Source organism: Lepidochelys olivacea (genome assembly GCF_965140295.1).
Source record: "Lepidochelys olivacea isolate rLepOli2 genome assembly, chromosome: 16".
In the NCBI taxonomy this organism is placed as follows: domain Eukaryota; kingdom Metazoa; phylum Chordata; order Testudines; family Cheloniidae; genus Lepidochelys; species Lepidochelys olivacea.
Genome location: NC_140426.1, coordinates 15104230 through 15118689, shown reverse-complemented (window position 1 = coordinate 15118689; position 14460 = coordinate 15104230). Strand labels below are relative to the sequence as shown.

Sequence of the window (14460 nt, the reverse complement as noted above, 5' to 3'; positions counted from 1 at the left end):
AGTTATACAATGTTAAGCAATGAGCAGATGGAAGAGATTTCATTTGTTAGATAACTTATAAAATCACAGAGAAATGCTAACTCAGTAGCCACAATTTCTTTTTAAACTCTTAAAAGTCCAAGTATTTCTAAGGGACTAATTTCTAAGGGCTCCAAAATATCCATTTGCCCCTCCAGTAATGGGAGCCTAGAATTACCCTGATCGGAAATGGTTATAAATGGCACAGGTGGGTTGAAAAAATAATCACACTGGTAGCAGATTTCAGAGTAGCAGCCCTGTTAGTCTGTATCCACAAAAAGAAAAGGAGGACTTGTGGCACCTCAGAGACTTAACAAATTTATTTGAGCATAAGCTTTCGTGAGCTAGAGCTCACTTCATCAGATGCATTCCTGTAGCAGAGAATGTAACATTCAATGTAATAACCTATGCTAGGATGACAAGTGCTATAAAATCCTGCTAGGTTGGATCAGGGGCTCTCAAACATTTTCATAGTGTGGAATATATCTTAATACTGAGAGTGTCTCATGAACACCTCCTTTCCTGATGCAATTAGTGTTTTTTCCTTTTGAAAAAAAAAAAAGAATCAAACCCACCACCTGCTTTTACTCTTAATTTTATCTGCTCCTCCCATGTTTGTTATTAATCTCTCTCACTGACACATGCTCACTCCTCTGCTGTCTAGACCCTGTTCTTTCCCCCCTGCATAGGGTTCCCTAACAGTTGGTTTCTTGCTCCTCTGGCTATGCTGTCCAGCCACCAACTCCTTTTCTTTGCTTAGCTCTCCTGAAAATATTACCTAGCTGCCATATGGATTACAACTCTAATCCCATTGATATCTCCAGTCCCTGAGTGGTAGTGCTCATTTCCTCTCATTCTCTATTTATGTAATAGCTGCTCTCAGCAAAAGTTTATTGTTTAATGTTTATTCCTTGTTTCCAGCTTCTTTTACAGGTGGCTTTTCACTGTAGTGAAGAGTGTGGACACCTGTAGCAGCAGTTGGAAACAAGGAGAGCCAGCACCATGTGACCAGTCAGATCTTTGAGAATTATCAGCAAGTGTTCTTCAGCCAACATATTGGGAACCCCTGGATTAGATCATTTTAAATATTATTTAAATCACAGAATTTGCTGAATCATTAGCAAAAACTCCAAGACATTATTCAGCTCATACAAAGAGTGCAGTCTGGCCAGTTATTTTTCCAAGTATTAGAACTCATACCTCTCAGCTACATACATAGTGGGCCCAATTCCATCCTTCATGCAAATTACACTAAGGATTAATTTTGCTCACAATGTGTCATGTGAATATTGAATGCCATGCTTGGGAACAGAGCTAGATGATTAGGTAAAATCTCAAATAGTCTATGACTTTATGGTAACATTCCAAATCAATAAATAATTACAATTAAAATTCCATCTTTGTAAATTGCTTTAGAATCACAGGGTGAAACGCAAGAACAAAATATTCAGAGTATCTAGTAGTTTTCATACTAGCAAAGTCAGATTTATAGTTATCTGGCTTTTGCCATGATGGATAATTAAACCTCAGCACTTCATAAAGATGTTAAAACATACAATAGGAATAAAAAATAATAGTCATAGTTTCCACTTCTATAGTGCCTCTTATGCAAGGATCTCAAAGACAACTACTGACATTAGTTACATAAGCCTACTTAATTGTGAAATTGTATTCCACCATACAATAGGAAGACCTATAACCTCATGCTTCAGGGCAATTAACTTTTGTCACTTATGCTTGGTTATGCCCATACTATTATATTGATGAGCATAACTGTGCTAGGGCATAGGATGGGGCCCTAACCCAGCAGAATGTAGTCAGCTTATAGTAAGGAAAGATACAGAATGTACCATGATGTTGAGGATATGACCCTTCATTCCTTATGCATTGAAAATTCCATCTCAATTGGAATTCAAAAACTCTTCAAATCAGTCTTTGCCCAGGTTCAGCTCAGGGACACACTGATGCCCTAATTGCAAGTTATTTTCATCTCTAAAGATATATCCTATAAAATGGAAGAAATTATATAATGATATGATTTCCCAGGAGAGGTGAAATATATGACTAATATCAAGTCTAAAAAAAGAAATCTTAGTTATAAAAAAAGGCAGAGAAAATTGTGTTCACTGTCCTAGGGAAAGAGGAAATTTGAAAGTGACCTACTAACTTCGGTTACAATTATTAAGAGGAAAAATCAAAAACAGCTGAAACAAACTTTATTCTGTTAAATACAATTAAGCTAAATTAAACAAACCATTAACTAAAACTGGATAGATTAAAACAGGAAGGGACTATGCTCTAGTGGCAAAAGCAGAAGTCTGGGTATCAAGAATCCTGGGGTTTAGCCCTGGCTGCGTCACTGACTCAATGTGTGATTCTGGGCAAATTACTTAACCAACCATCCTCTGTCTGACCATATGTAAAATTACCTCACAGGAGCTAATGAATGTTTACAAAGTGCTTTAAGAGCTCCAGAAATAAAGGCTTTATACAGGTGAACATATCTCCTGAGAACATCCCATAAACATATTTCCATATTTCATGCATCCGATGAAGTGAGCTGTAGCTCACGAAAGCTTATGCTCAAATAAATTGGTTAGTCTCTAAGGTGCCACAAGTACTCCTTTTCTTTTTCCTGAGAACAGTCTACAAAGAATAAATATACATGTAATAAACTGAGATAATTAGTATGGATGGAATAAGGTTTAAGAGAAAACCACTGTAGAAGGGGAAAACAAAGCAAAGCTATGTGAATAATTTATTCAACACATTTTCTGTTCTCAAAGTGGTCTGTGAGTAGCTGATAGATTAGTTTCAGAGTAACAGCCGTGTTAGTCTGTATTCGCAAAAAGACTCCTTTTCTTTTTGCTGATAGATTAGTTCACTTTATTGATTTGAATTTATTTGCTGGATAATTTCTGTGAATAACTTCTGATCAGCAGATTTTTCTCGAGCAGCTGTCAGCCAAAATGCTTAACGGTGGTGCTTAGTTTTGACGGGGACACCCAAGCCTAAACTCTGATTGGATGATTGTGGCTCCTAGAGCCAGCTTGGCTGTGAGCCTTCATACTCCCAAGGTCACATTGGGTTTCTGCAGATACTCTTCTGAGTTCGCTGAATATTTTTTGCACCCATATAAAATCCTGCCAGCAAATCCCTCTGCGATGACTGCAGAGAGTGAGCACAAAGAGGTAGGAACATAAGCGTCCAGGGAGGTTGGAGGTGGGATCCCGCCTCTCTGTAGGCAGACGCCCCCCGCAACTATAAAGTCTATTTGCTTGGCTGCCCCTCGCCCGCCCGCGCCGCTTGGTCAGCCCCTCTTTTCCCATAACTATAGACTTTACCCCTGGGGCGGGGCTGGGAAGGATATGACCCCACACGGCGTCCCTAGGATCCCGGCTGAAGTTTCCGAGTGGCTAGCTCAACCCAAGCCCCGCCTTTTTCTGGGTCAGGGGCGGGACTTCCCGCCGTTCCATCCGGGAAGGGGCGGGGCTTTCCTATGTCTCGGAATCCAGCCGCGACCTGGGTACTGTCTGGCGGCGGGACTTGGTGGCGGCACGTCAGGGCCGAACGGGGAGCCGCAGGTGCCTGCGGGAAACGCCGGGCACGGCGAGGAGGGGGACGATGACGGCTTCGGGGATACCGGTAAGAGAAGAGCGGCCGGGACCCCGCCCAGCGTCCCCCCGCCCGGGGCGGGGAGCTGCGGACCCCCGCCCTGCTCTGAGCGCCCTGGGGCAGGGAGCCAGGCTCCCCCTCCCCAAACTTTCCTTGCTCCTAGCATCCCATTGCCTGGGGAGAGCCCTGGACACCCTCCCTCCCCAATCCCCTGCTCCAAGCATACCCCCCCTTCCTAGATAAACCACAGACCCCCCAGCAGGCTTGCTCCCAGCACACAGCCGTTTGGTTAATAATGATCAGATACTCAACACAACTAATATTAAGGAGAGGGAAGGATTGCAAGCCAAAATAGGGAAATTACAGTTTAAAGAGTATTGAGATGTATTCAAGTCAGCAGGGCCTGATGAAATTCATACTAGGGCATTTAAGGAACTAGCTAAAGCAATATTCAAACCCTTCACAATTATCTTTGAGAACTCCTAGAGCACAGGTGAGGTCCCAGAAGATTGGAGAAGGGCAAACATAGCACTTATCTTTAAAAAAGGGGACCTGGGGAATTATATCCCAGTCAGTGCAACTCTGATACTTGGAAAGATATTGGGCTATAAAGAATAGCCAGCATGGATTTGTTAGGGACAAATCCTGCCAAACCAACCTACTCCTCTTCTGGAAGGGAGTATCTGGTGGGGCCCTGCAGGGGTCAGTCTTGGGTCTGGTGGTATTAAATATTTTCATTAATGACTTAGATAATGGAGTGGAAGGTATGCTTATAAAATTTTCAGATGAACAACAAACTGGGAGGGGCTGCTAGCACTTTGGAGGGTAGGATTGGAATTCAAAATGATCTTAACAAATGGGAGAATTGGTCTGAATTCAACAAGAAGAAATTCAATAATAATAAATGCAAAGTACTTCACTTAGGAAGAAGAAAAATCAAATGCACAACTACAAAATGGGGACTAACTGACTAGGTGGTGGCACTGCTGAAAAGAATCTGGGGGTTATAGTGGATCACAAATGGAGTATGAGTCAACAATGTGATGCAGCTGCAAAAATAGCTGCTATCATTCTGGGGTATCTTAACAACAGAACTCCTATATAAAACACAGGAAATAACTGTCCTGCTCTATTCAGCTCTGGTGAGACCTCAGCTGGAGTGCTGTGTCCAGTTCTGGGCCCCACACTTCTGCAACAATGTGGACAAACTGGAGAGATTCCAGAGAAGAGCAACAAAAATGATAAAAGCCTTAAAAAACCTGACCTATGAGGAAAGGTGATTGTTTGTTTGTTTTTTTAATTTAAATGGGGCATGTTTAGTCTTAAGAAAAGAAGGCTGAGGGTAGAATTAAGTCTTTGAATATGTTAAGGGTTGATATAAAGAGACTGGTGATCAACTCTTCTCCTATCTACTAAAGATAGGACAAGAAATAATGGGCTTAATTTGAAGCAAGGGAAAATTAGGTTAGATATTAAGAAAAACTTCTGAACTAGAAGTGTTGTTAAGATCTGGAATAAGGTAGGTTGTGGAATCACCATCATTGGACAGACAGCTGTCAGGGATAGTTTAGATCGGGATAGGCAACCTATGGCAGGTGTGCCAAGGCAGCACATGAGCTGATTTTCAGTGGCATTCACACTGCCCAGGTCCTGGCCACCAGTCCGGGGGGCTCTGCATTTTAATTGAAGCTTCTTAAACATTTTTAAAACCTTATTTACTTTACATACAACAATAGTTTAGTTATATATTATAGACTTATAGAAAGAGACCTAAAAATGTATTACTGGCATGCAAAAACCTTAAATTAGAGTGAATAAATGAAGACTCGGCACACCACTTCTGAAGGGTTGCCAACCCCTGGTTTAGATTTAATTAGTGCTGCCATAGTGCAGGAGGCTGGACCTGATGACTTCTCAAGGTCCCTTCCAGCCTTACATTTCTATGATTTTATAAGAGTAAACCACCCAACACCCTCATTTGGTGCCTTCTAACAAAATCTAAGAGCTCCTTTCCTGAAAAAATCCTTGAGGATTTCTAGGATTAAAAAGGCCTTTCATCATACTGTTCTGGGAAGTGACAGTACAACAACTAGTTACTAGCCAGGAAGGGAATATCATGTTTTAGACCTTCCTCTCCCTCCTGATGAAAAAGGGATGCTTAACTACATAGTCTCCTATGACAATTCCTTTGGGAATTTGAGCTTTATGGACTATCACCTGCCTCAAGACCCTTTCTGCTGGGTCCACTTGAGCTGTCCGTCCAATTTAGAATTAGATTCTGAAGATGTCAAGGGTGTTTCCTCATGAAATCACTCAGATCCTTAGAAGCTGATTCTTTTGTTACTGGGAATCTCTATAGTTGAATTTCAATGGGAAGTCCTGAGATATGATGAGTTTGCTAAATAATCTATCACATCTCTTAACCTGTCCCGCAAAGCTCTCCCAGTTTGGAAGCAGGGACTGCACTATTTTCTAACCCTGTGCATTCCAGTCTCAGGAAGTCACTTCACAACTTTAATTTAGAATGTAATATCAGAATTAAGGTATAGCATTAATCGCTTTCAGCGATGGCATGTGCTATTCGAGGACTTCCCACACTGACTTCTAAAAGATTTTGGGAGAACCAGTACTTGTGTTCAGGGTCTTGGTACCTGAAAACAGCTTCACTATCAGATCCTCTTATTTCTCTCCCCCACATGCTTCTGATGTCTGAGTGCAAGCGGCAGAGAAGTCCCCTTCAGACTGTGGTCTGTTGTTCTAAACAATGCTGTTTGAGGACTGGTTGTTGCTATCCCTTGCTGTGTTCAGCGGAACAGGTCTAGTGATTTAAACATTAAAAATATTCTCTTCCCATGCAAGCTCAGGTTGACCTTGTGTGTGAAGTGAAATCTGTGGCTCCTCCTGAGAATTGGATTAGATAATTTTCTCTGCAGATGTACATGAAAACCACATTTTTCCTTTTACTTAGGGCTTGATGTGAGTGCTTTTCCTCCTTCCCCGTGCAAGAAGCAGCATCACAAGTAGGTTTGAATGGCCTTTTGGACCTAGTTTATGCTGGTTGTATGGCATGATACATAGATCCTGCAGGGTGGTTTACAATGAATCCTTGCTTCCTAGGGTAGTGTGTTAAATGGTAAAGCAAGACCTATGTGGTCTCTGCACTGGGTCAACAACTTCAGAAATTAAGGGGATAAGTGCTGTTCATGGAAATCAGAACTGGTCCACATTCATCCCTCTGGCTACTTTTCCCCTTAGGACCTTATGAGATGTTCCTATTCAGCTCATTCAAAAGGGCTTCACTTTATTGCACCTTTCTCCTCTCCTCCTGCTCCCACCACATCAGCAGCTGTGATGTTCTGGAACTCTTTCCAGATTCTTATGTGCCAGGTCCTAGAGTGGCAGCTCTGGAGGTTACACTCTCTGTGCTGTACCCTTTGTGGTAAGCTTCTCAGCAGCACCCTTTCAAGGTGTCTGTACCCTGATTAGGCAAGGCCACCTCTAGGGAGGGTGAAGAGATTAATTCACCCTTTTTCTATTCAGCCCTCTTGCAATGTGGATCCCTGTCTAGTGGAAGCTGGCCAGAGCCCAACCACTTACTTGAGAGATTACCAAACAGCTGTCAGATGGCAATTTCCTGCCTGGTCTGTGGCACAGAGGTAAAACATCCTAGATCACATGACCAATCCCCTGAACTATCCAGTTTCCCACAGACCTAGTTTCACTAGTAGATGTGATGTATCATGATACAAAGAGGATGCAGTTGAGATAGAGGACTTGCCCTCTATGTTCTGAGGTATATTTGCAAGAGGCCTTGCTGCCTGATACCTTCTTAGAATGAGTGGTGGTAGTACAAGAATTTAAATTATTCAGGGTATTTTTTTTGTTATCCTTCCTTTAGAATATGCTGCAATAAACTCCATGCTGGACCAGATAAACTCCTGTTTGGATCACCTGGAGGAGAAGAATGACCATCTGCATGCCCGCTTGAAGGAGCTGCTGGAATCCAACCGTCAGACACGTCTGGAGTTCCAGCAGCAGCTGAGTGAAGGGCAGAACCTGCAGACTGATGTGCAGGGACCACACATGGACATCTAGTTCCTGCTGTTTGCTGGACACACACTGTCATAGTTTTTACTTCCAATGGGACCTCCGCTGTCTGGTTTAATGTAAAACTTGACTAGAAAAGTACTTGCTGTTGTGCATTCCCTCCAGTGGTTAAATGTTCTGCCCTTCTCTCTGTTGTCTTGTTTTCTCTTGGTGACTGATGCTACATCAGCAAATAGGTGGGTAAGGGGAGAGATGTGGAGTAAAAACTTCCACCTCCCCAATGTAGCTCCAGTTCTGAGCTGACAGTGACACCATTAGAAGTGGGTATGAGAAGCCTCTCCTGCAAGTATGGGCATTCATGTATAGGCCCCTTTTGCCACAATTCAACTACAAAGGAAAGTGGTGGCTGTTCTGAGGACTGTCTACCTCATAGACTCCTTTCCCCCAGTAAACTGGGCTTCTAAACCTTAGAGCTCTGGAGATCCATACCAAATGGTGGTGCCGTTCTGGGCCTAGACTTGCTCTGTGTTAACAGGCTTCTTCTGGGGCTTAAATCATCTGGTTTCTTCTACACTGTAGCTGCAGTCTCCTTACAGTCTGCACTTCAGTTAAGCTTACAGAAGTTCTATGATGAGAAACATTGGCTCAATGACAGGACTCCAGTCCAATATTCCCCATTCCAAACCCCTGTAGTGTACTTAAGGGAGAGTAAAGAGCAGCTGAGTAACTCCTTAAACCAATTCTAGAGACTCCACAGTGGCTTCTGAGAGGTATTACCATAGAGCAGCCTAATCTGCTCCCCTTGTGGTGTCACAGCCTCAGTGTGAGAGAGGGTAGGGGAGGCTTGCCCAGCAATGCTGTCGTGCCAGTCCTTCCTGAATGTGTGGGAGATAAAAACATGGTTGTAAGACTGCATGACCACTAAGTCTGTGAAACTGCTTTGATTGTGTCTGTGGCTTCTCACGTCAAGGCCTACCATTGTGAAGTGACTGTCAATATGTACAGTTTAGAGATAGTATTTATAAATAAACTTTTAGTCATCTTAAACTGAATGTCCTCCTGGAAGCATTTGAGGCAGCCTTGCTTTAAGTGCTGAGAGATCAAATGCCTGAGCTTCTTTCATGTTCTAATCTAAAACTGGGTCCTGAGTGAGCCTGTGGCCTAGTGCATTAGCTTGATTCTATGGGAAAATATTCTGTGAAAGTGCATAAATTGTGTTCAGAGGGGGTTGACTCATCTCCCAGCAGTAGAATTCCCTTTGTTTCTTTCTGCTCACATCAGTATCATCAGGCTTATGACCTGGGAAAAGGGAACCACCTTAGCACAGAAGGTAGTAGATAACTAGTACAGTGAGAAGTCTGTCTTGCAGCAGGCTTTGCCAGTTCAAGCAGTGAGTGTTAGCTTTAGGAAGGTCAGCTTCAGCAACCCTTTCACGTTTAACGGAGCTTTGGCTCTCCCAAGGATCTCTATCACAGCCCAGCTGTATAAACAACACCCAGTGCCATCCTCTATTAGACACGCTAAAGCCAGGCTTTATTTTTTAAAATAAAAACAGCAGTAAAGTAGAAGGCTTTTTGCTCTATTAAAGGACTCTGAAAATAAACATTTCCAGCAAATATTGTATGCAAAGGGCTCTCCCTTTAAAGCTGTTCTATCTGGGTTTGCGTCTAGCAGAACGTCTACGCCCTGCTGGGGTTAGATTTGCTGCTTCTCCTTTGCCTGGAGAGCAGGTATCTGCCTCCTTCTCTCTGATGCTTGCTGCCCCCTGTTCAGAATCCCCTTCACGCATTGGGTACAGGGGTTTGTCTGTGCCATCCCTTTGCCTGGTTTCATCACTTTCCTCTTCCTTACACATACTGTGGCCCAGCAACTCCCCTGTGGCACTGTCTTCATCTAGGAGCAGGCAGTCTTCACTAGTGGTGGGGGACTTGCTACCCTCATCCTGACTTCCTTCCTCCTCTATGACCAGCGCTCCACATACATCAGTCTCACTGGCTGGGCTTTCACCTCTGCTCACAGAGGGGACCAGCTCACTCTTATTCTCTAGAGACCTAGAGGTTTGTTCCTTTAATGGCAAAAATTCTGTATCTTCCTCTCCTATGCCACGATTGGTATTCATTGTCTCCGCTTCATCCTCTGTCTTAGCAGGAGGCTGCTGCTGCTCATCCGATGACTGGAAGCCAGAGCCATGGGAGCACAAAGAGGCCTCTGAGTGTGCTGCTGTGGCACGGTGCCTTCCTGCCTTGTATCTCTGTGCAAAGGAAAAACATGTGAGTGATAACTGGACTGAGACATTACAGGATGTTTTTAGCTGGTCCAGGAGAAACCTGCACAAAGACAGTAGTGAGTGACAGACTGCAATGGCTGGCCTAATCTCCAAACAAAGCACACATCTACAGCTCTCTTGGGTGGGCTGCTGAGGGAAGGAGTTCAAGCTCCTAGCAAAAAGTGATGGTATTAAGGTTTTATTCCCTCTTGCATGTGCTAATGTGGCAGGATTAGGTAGAATGAGGCTGGGGATACAGAGCTAGAACCAGACTTTGATCGTTGTTCATCTTGATTGGAGATGATAGATCTCAATAGCCCTGTTGAATGTAAGTGAAAGCAAGAAAACTCTCATCCCAACTATTGACTGAATCTAGCTGTGGGGGTGGGCAGGAGACATGTAGTCTCACCCTCCTGATACAAGACTATTGGTTGCTTGCACTCCTTACAGGCATCTTAAAGGGGAATAACTAGATTAACAAATTTTGCAGCAGCTAAACACAATGAAATGATGTTTCCTTTTGCACTTTGCTCATCTAAGCAATGCACATTTACTTTCTGCTTCTTTGGCAAGAGCTTCAAGGTTGGAGGGGGAAGTCTCTTCAGTAAAACCACATTTAAGGGGATGTTTCTAGGAGAGTATTTTTAGTAGTAAGTGTCCCCACTTGCAAGAGTGCTCCAACATTCACTAGATAATGCTGATATAGGGCCTAAATTCACTGTCAGCATGACAATTTATTTGATGGGTTCCTAAACTGAAACCTCCAAGGAGAGATCAACAAGGAGGTTAAAATTGTCATTGCAACTTCAGAAAAATAGTACACAAGAGCCGCATGGAGCCAGCCTACAGAAGTATAACCATGGGATCCTAAGGCACAAGGGGATTTTCTCCAGTGTGTTAATCAGTCTGAAGGCTTTGACTTAGCAAGGTGGTGATCAAGACTTCTAGAAAGACTATGGCACTAAGTAAACAGCATGGGGCTCCTTCTCTTCCACAGAAATAGGAAAGTGATTGGTGATGCTAAACTTAAGCCCTGGAACAAGGGGCTTGTACTGAACCCAACAGTTTAACTGGACTATTCTATTCAGGTTCTTTTACTGTATCAGCATGTTATCTGAACTGCACTATGGTACTTGGCCATTGAAGGGGCTGCAATATTAGCCATTTGGTACTGAGGACAAAAGGTAAGTCCGCCCTGTGATCTTTCCTGGCTCCTAGAAAGTGAGTACAACTCTTATCACTCTTCAAATAGAGCTCTATGCAGCTCCTGCTTTTGGTGGCACAGAACAGAAGCAGCAGGAGGCTCAGTAAGTCCTAATCTTTTAGGTTAGCTGTTCCAAGAGTTTGTCCCTGCTCACGCTCCTGGTGCCTGAGGAAGAGAGCCCATTCTGCACAGGGAGAAACAGGTAAAAGGCCAAGCTGTCAACTGGGTAGACAGACACTTATGTGAAATGTTTAGTCGCACTGACAGACAAACATCTCATGCACTCAAAGCAAACTGAATACTTACTCAGCACCAGAGTTATTCTGATCAGCACCCTGCTGCTGCAAGCCTGATGGCACTTTTGTCTACGCCACAGAGTTGCGTGAGTTTAATTTTTAATTGATTAAGTTAAAGTGGTGCAAACCCCTTTGTGGACCCTTTGTCTGTTCCAAAATGATTTAAAATAAACCAGAATAGAGCAGTTTAAACCAGGTTAAGGGTATGGCTACACTGGAAACTTCAAAGCTTGTGAGCACTGGGAGAGAGGGCTCTTGGTAATCCACCTCCACAAGGGGAGTAGCTCAGAGCACTGGGAGCCCAGCGCTTGGAGCCTGTTTACACTAGTGCTTTAAAGCGCTCCGACTTGATGCGCTCAGGGGGGGTGATTTTTCAAGTTAGAGCACTATAAAATGCTTTGTGGACACTTAAGGCTTGGCTACACTTACATTACATACTGGTGTAACTAAATCAGTTTAAAAGTCACATCTTAAACTGGGGCAATTCTTGTTGACCAAGTGCAAGGTAGCTGTTTCCAGATTGGTGCACTGGACTGCCTCAGATGGAAGCTGCTAAGAAGCCTCCAGTATGGCATTCTGGCCAGAAGTGCTATTCACCCCCCTTGAAAGACACTAGAAGGCATTTAATGCCAAGACCATGACAGTCCTCAGACCTCTAACCAGCAGTATATGCACAGTCCAGGGAGTAACTGCTTCCAGCTGAGATCCCAAGACTCAAAAGGGAAGGGGGCTAGTAATACACCGAGACTAGCCTTAAATATCCGTAGAAGGCCAACTCCTCCAAGTCACACCTGGACTCAGCTATTTCCAACCACTTCATGAAACATTAATGAATTAACCCTCATGGTAGCCCTTGAGGCCATCCTCACTATTTTACAGATAGGAAGGGAGAGGCTAAGTGACCTCCCTAAAGTAACACAGCAACTCACTGCCAGACAAGAGGAAATCTGACTCCTAGTCCCCTAACTACTAGACAACTTCCTTCCTGCTACCCCAAAGGGTGGAAACAGTAGCCTCTCCCCTGGTTCTGAAGGTGAAGGGGAGGAACACTCACTGCTGCTATGCAGACTCATTTTTAACAAGCTGCAAGGGAACGTAACTAAGTTATTCAGATCAACGTACTGAAGCAGAACAGGGACAAGGGGGACTGATTCTTTCATTCTGGAAGTGATCTGTCTAGGGAATGGGTGACCCAGAGGAGTAGCTGCAGCTTCACCTGCTGCAAAGATTTTAAGAACTGCCAGTGCACATGGGACACTGTTTCCCCCAGCTCTTGGTAAAGGTAACAGGGATAGCAAGGGGATTGTTAACTCCTTTGCCAGGTTAGTCAAAGGTTAACCTGTCTGAAGACTAGCAGAAAAGCTCCACAGAACACACCATGAAGAAACTATAAATACACAGAGGGAGGAGAAATGGGATTTTTTTGCTGAAGCAGGCCTTGGCCCAAACCAGCAGAGGAAATGCAAATTGGAATTACCCCCTATCCCAGGAGTCAGGAAATGCCACTTCCATATATAGAACTCAAGCAATGGTAACTGAAAGGGGAATGAAAAACACTACCTGCCTCAAGAGCAGCCTGATGGTCACAAAATCTGATTACTGCCCTCCCTGAAATCCAAGCCCAGAGTGGAGGTGGCAAACTTGGGTCCAGCCATCAAAATTTGCAAGAGGCAGTGCATGAGTTTACAGCTGAAGGCAAGGGCCATTCTTGTATCTTCTGTGTGTGGACTGGATACAGCAGAGGAACAGCATTAACTGGCTGAACTCTGTGCCAGTGAAGAGCCTCCAAACAAGCTACCAGAAACTCCCAAGTTGCTTCCTGCTGCTGCTTAGTCCCTGCTGACCGACTGAACTCTCAACAACTTACAGATTGGAGTTCTCCATCTTCTAAAACTGGCCTGGAATTTCATTTCTACCATTTTAAAGATTAGTTTTCAACTACCTGTCCCCTGTATAGATGTTACCTATATGTAATTTGAGTGTCAGGGCCTATTTCCAGCATTACAGACACTGAAGCTTCACCTAGACAGATGCGTATCATTTCCTGCTCTCTTTAAAAGGAGCAGCTTCTTCTTGTCTAGTCCCCCACCAGCTTCACTCATTTGTACTCGCTAAGGGACCAGGAAAGTCCCAGGCTGAATCAGGGATTCCATTTCACAGGTTCAGTGAACAGATCCAACATTTGCTGGGGAGATGGAGGATTTCCAGCTGAGAATGGGTAATGGTGGACATTAGCAGTAGTAAGAAAGCAGGAGCAGAACGATGTCTGATCTACAAGGGCAGCTGAAGACAAGCAGAGAGCATACCAGATGAAAGCTGTGGCATGACGGACACTGTGATGGACACTGAGGACAATGGGAAGGTGCTGAAGGAATAGAGAAGACACACAGGGTGACAAATGCCAGGCCATGCAATTGCCAAAGGGGTCTAACCTGAAAGTTCTCAAAATGCATCAGGGACTTGCAGTGTGTGACCCGGGCAGCGGAGTCACTATGGTAGAATTTGTGACACAGCCTGCAGAGGTAACCTGCGACGGGGACCAGAAAATCCAGGCCTGCAAAATGGGAGGGGAATGGAAATCACAGATCACATTGAACGGAACTCCAAAACAATAAGAATGTTAAAGGGGAAATTAAAAAGGAAAGTTTTGCTTCTGTTAATTGCGGATTTTTCAAGATCGCTTGCTGAATATCTCATTTTACCACAGTACAGCTGTGGGCTGACATTCAGAGAGAGATCAGGTTGCCAAAGAAAAGAAACTACACAGCATAAAAAAAAAAATACAATGGAAAACTACAGAGACCATATGACCAGCAGTAATGGGCTCAATCCAAGCAGAAGACAGCAGGCACGTGAGAGAAACACAGAGAACATTCACAGCATTAATCATTATTCCATCTGCCACATGATAGTGGAAGGTTACAGCAATGTGGAAAACTGGTGTAAACAGAACTCTCCCTGTGCACAGAGCAGCTTCTGCTAGTGCATACGCCCCCGTGCCTTCCCCACAATGC

At 43.9% G+C, this 14460-nt stretch overlaps 2 protein-coding genes across 5 annotated transcripts in view; one reads left to right on the top strand and one right to left on the bottom strand.

The window, feature by feature from the left end:
* Positions 1–3182: 3182 nt before the first annotated feature.
* BBLN (bublin coiled coil protein) lies at positions 3183–8727 on the top strand (the record flags this gene model as incomplete). The annotated part of the gene is made up of 3 exons (XM_084650332.1): positions 3183–3209; positions 3471–3663; positions 7532–8727. 3 exons carry the CDS (start codon positions 3183–3185, stop codon positions 7726–7728), a joined length of 417 nt encoding a protein of 138 aa, XP_084506458.1. The 3' UTR covers positions 7729–8727.
* Positions 8728–9189: 462 nt separating this feature from the next.
* Positions 9190–14460, bottom strand: part of CIZ1 (CDKN1A interacting zinc finger protein 1) — a 52117-nt gene continuing 46846 nt past the window's right edge. For all 4 annotated transcript variants that reach the window (XM_084650232.1, XM_084650233.1, XM_084650230.1 and 1 more), the window contains exons 15-16: positions 13879–14000; positions 9190–9931 (exon numbers count right to left, since the gene is read on the bottom strand). In XM_084650232.1, coding sequence (XP_084506358.1) covers positions 9332–9931; positions 13879–14000 — 722 coding nt within the window. In that variant the 3' untranslated portion in view covers positions 9190–9331. The remainder of the gene's footprint in view (positions 9932–13878; positions 14001–14460) is intronic.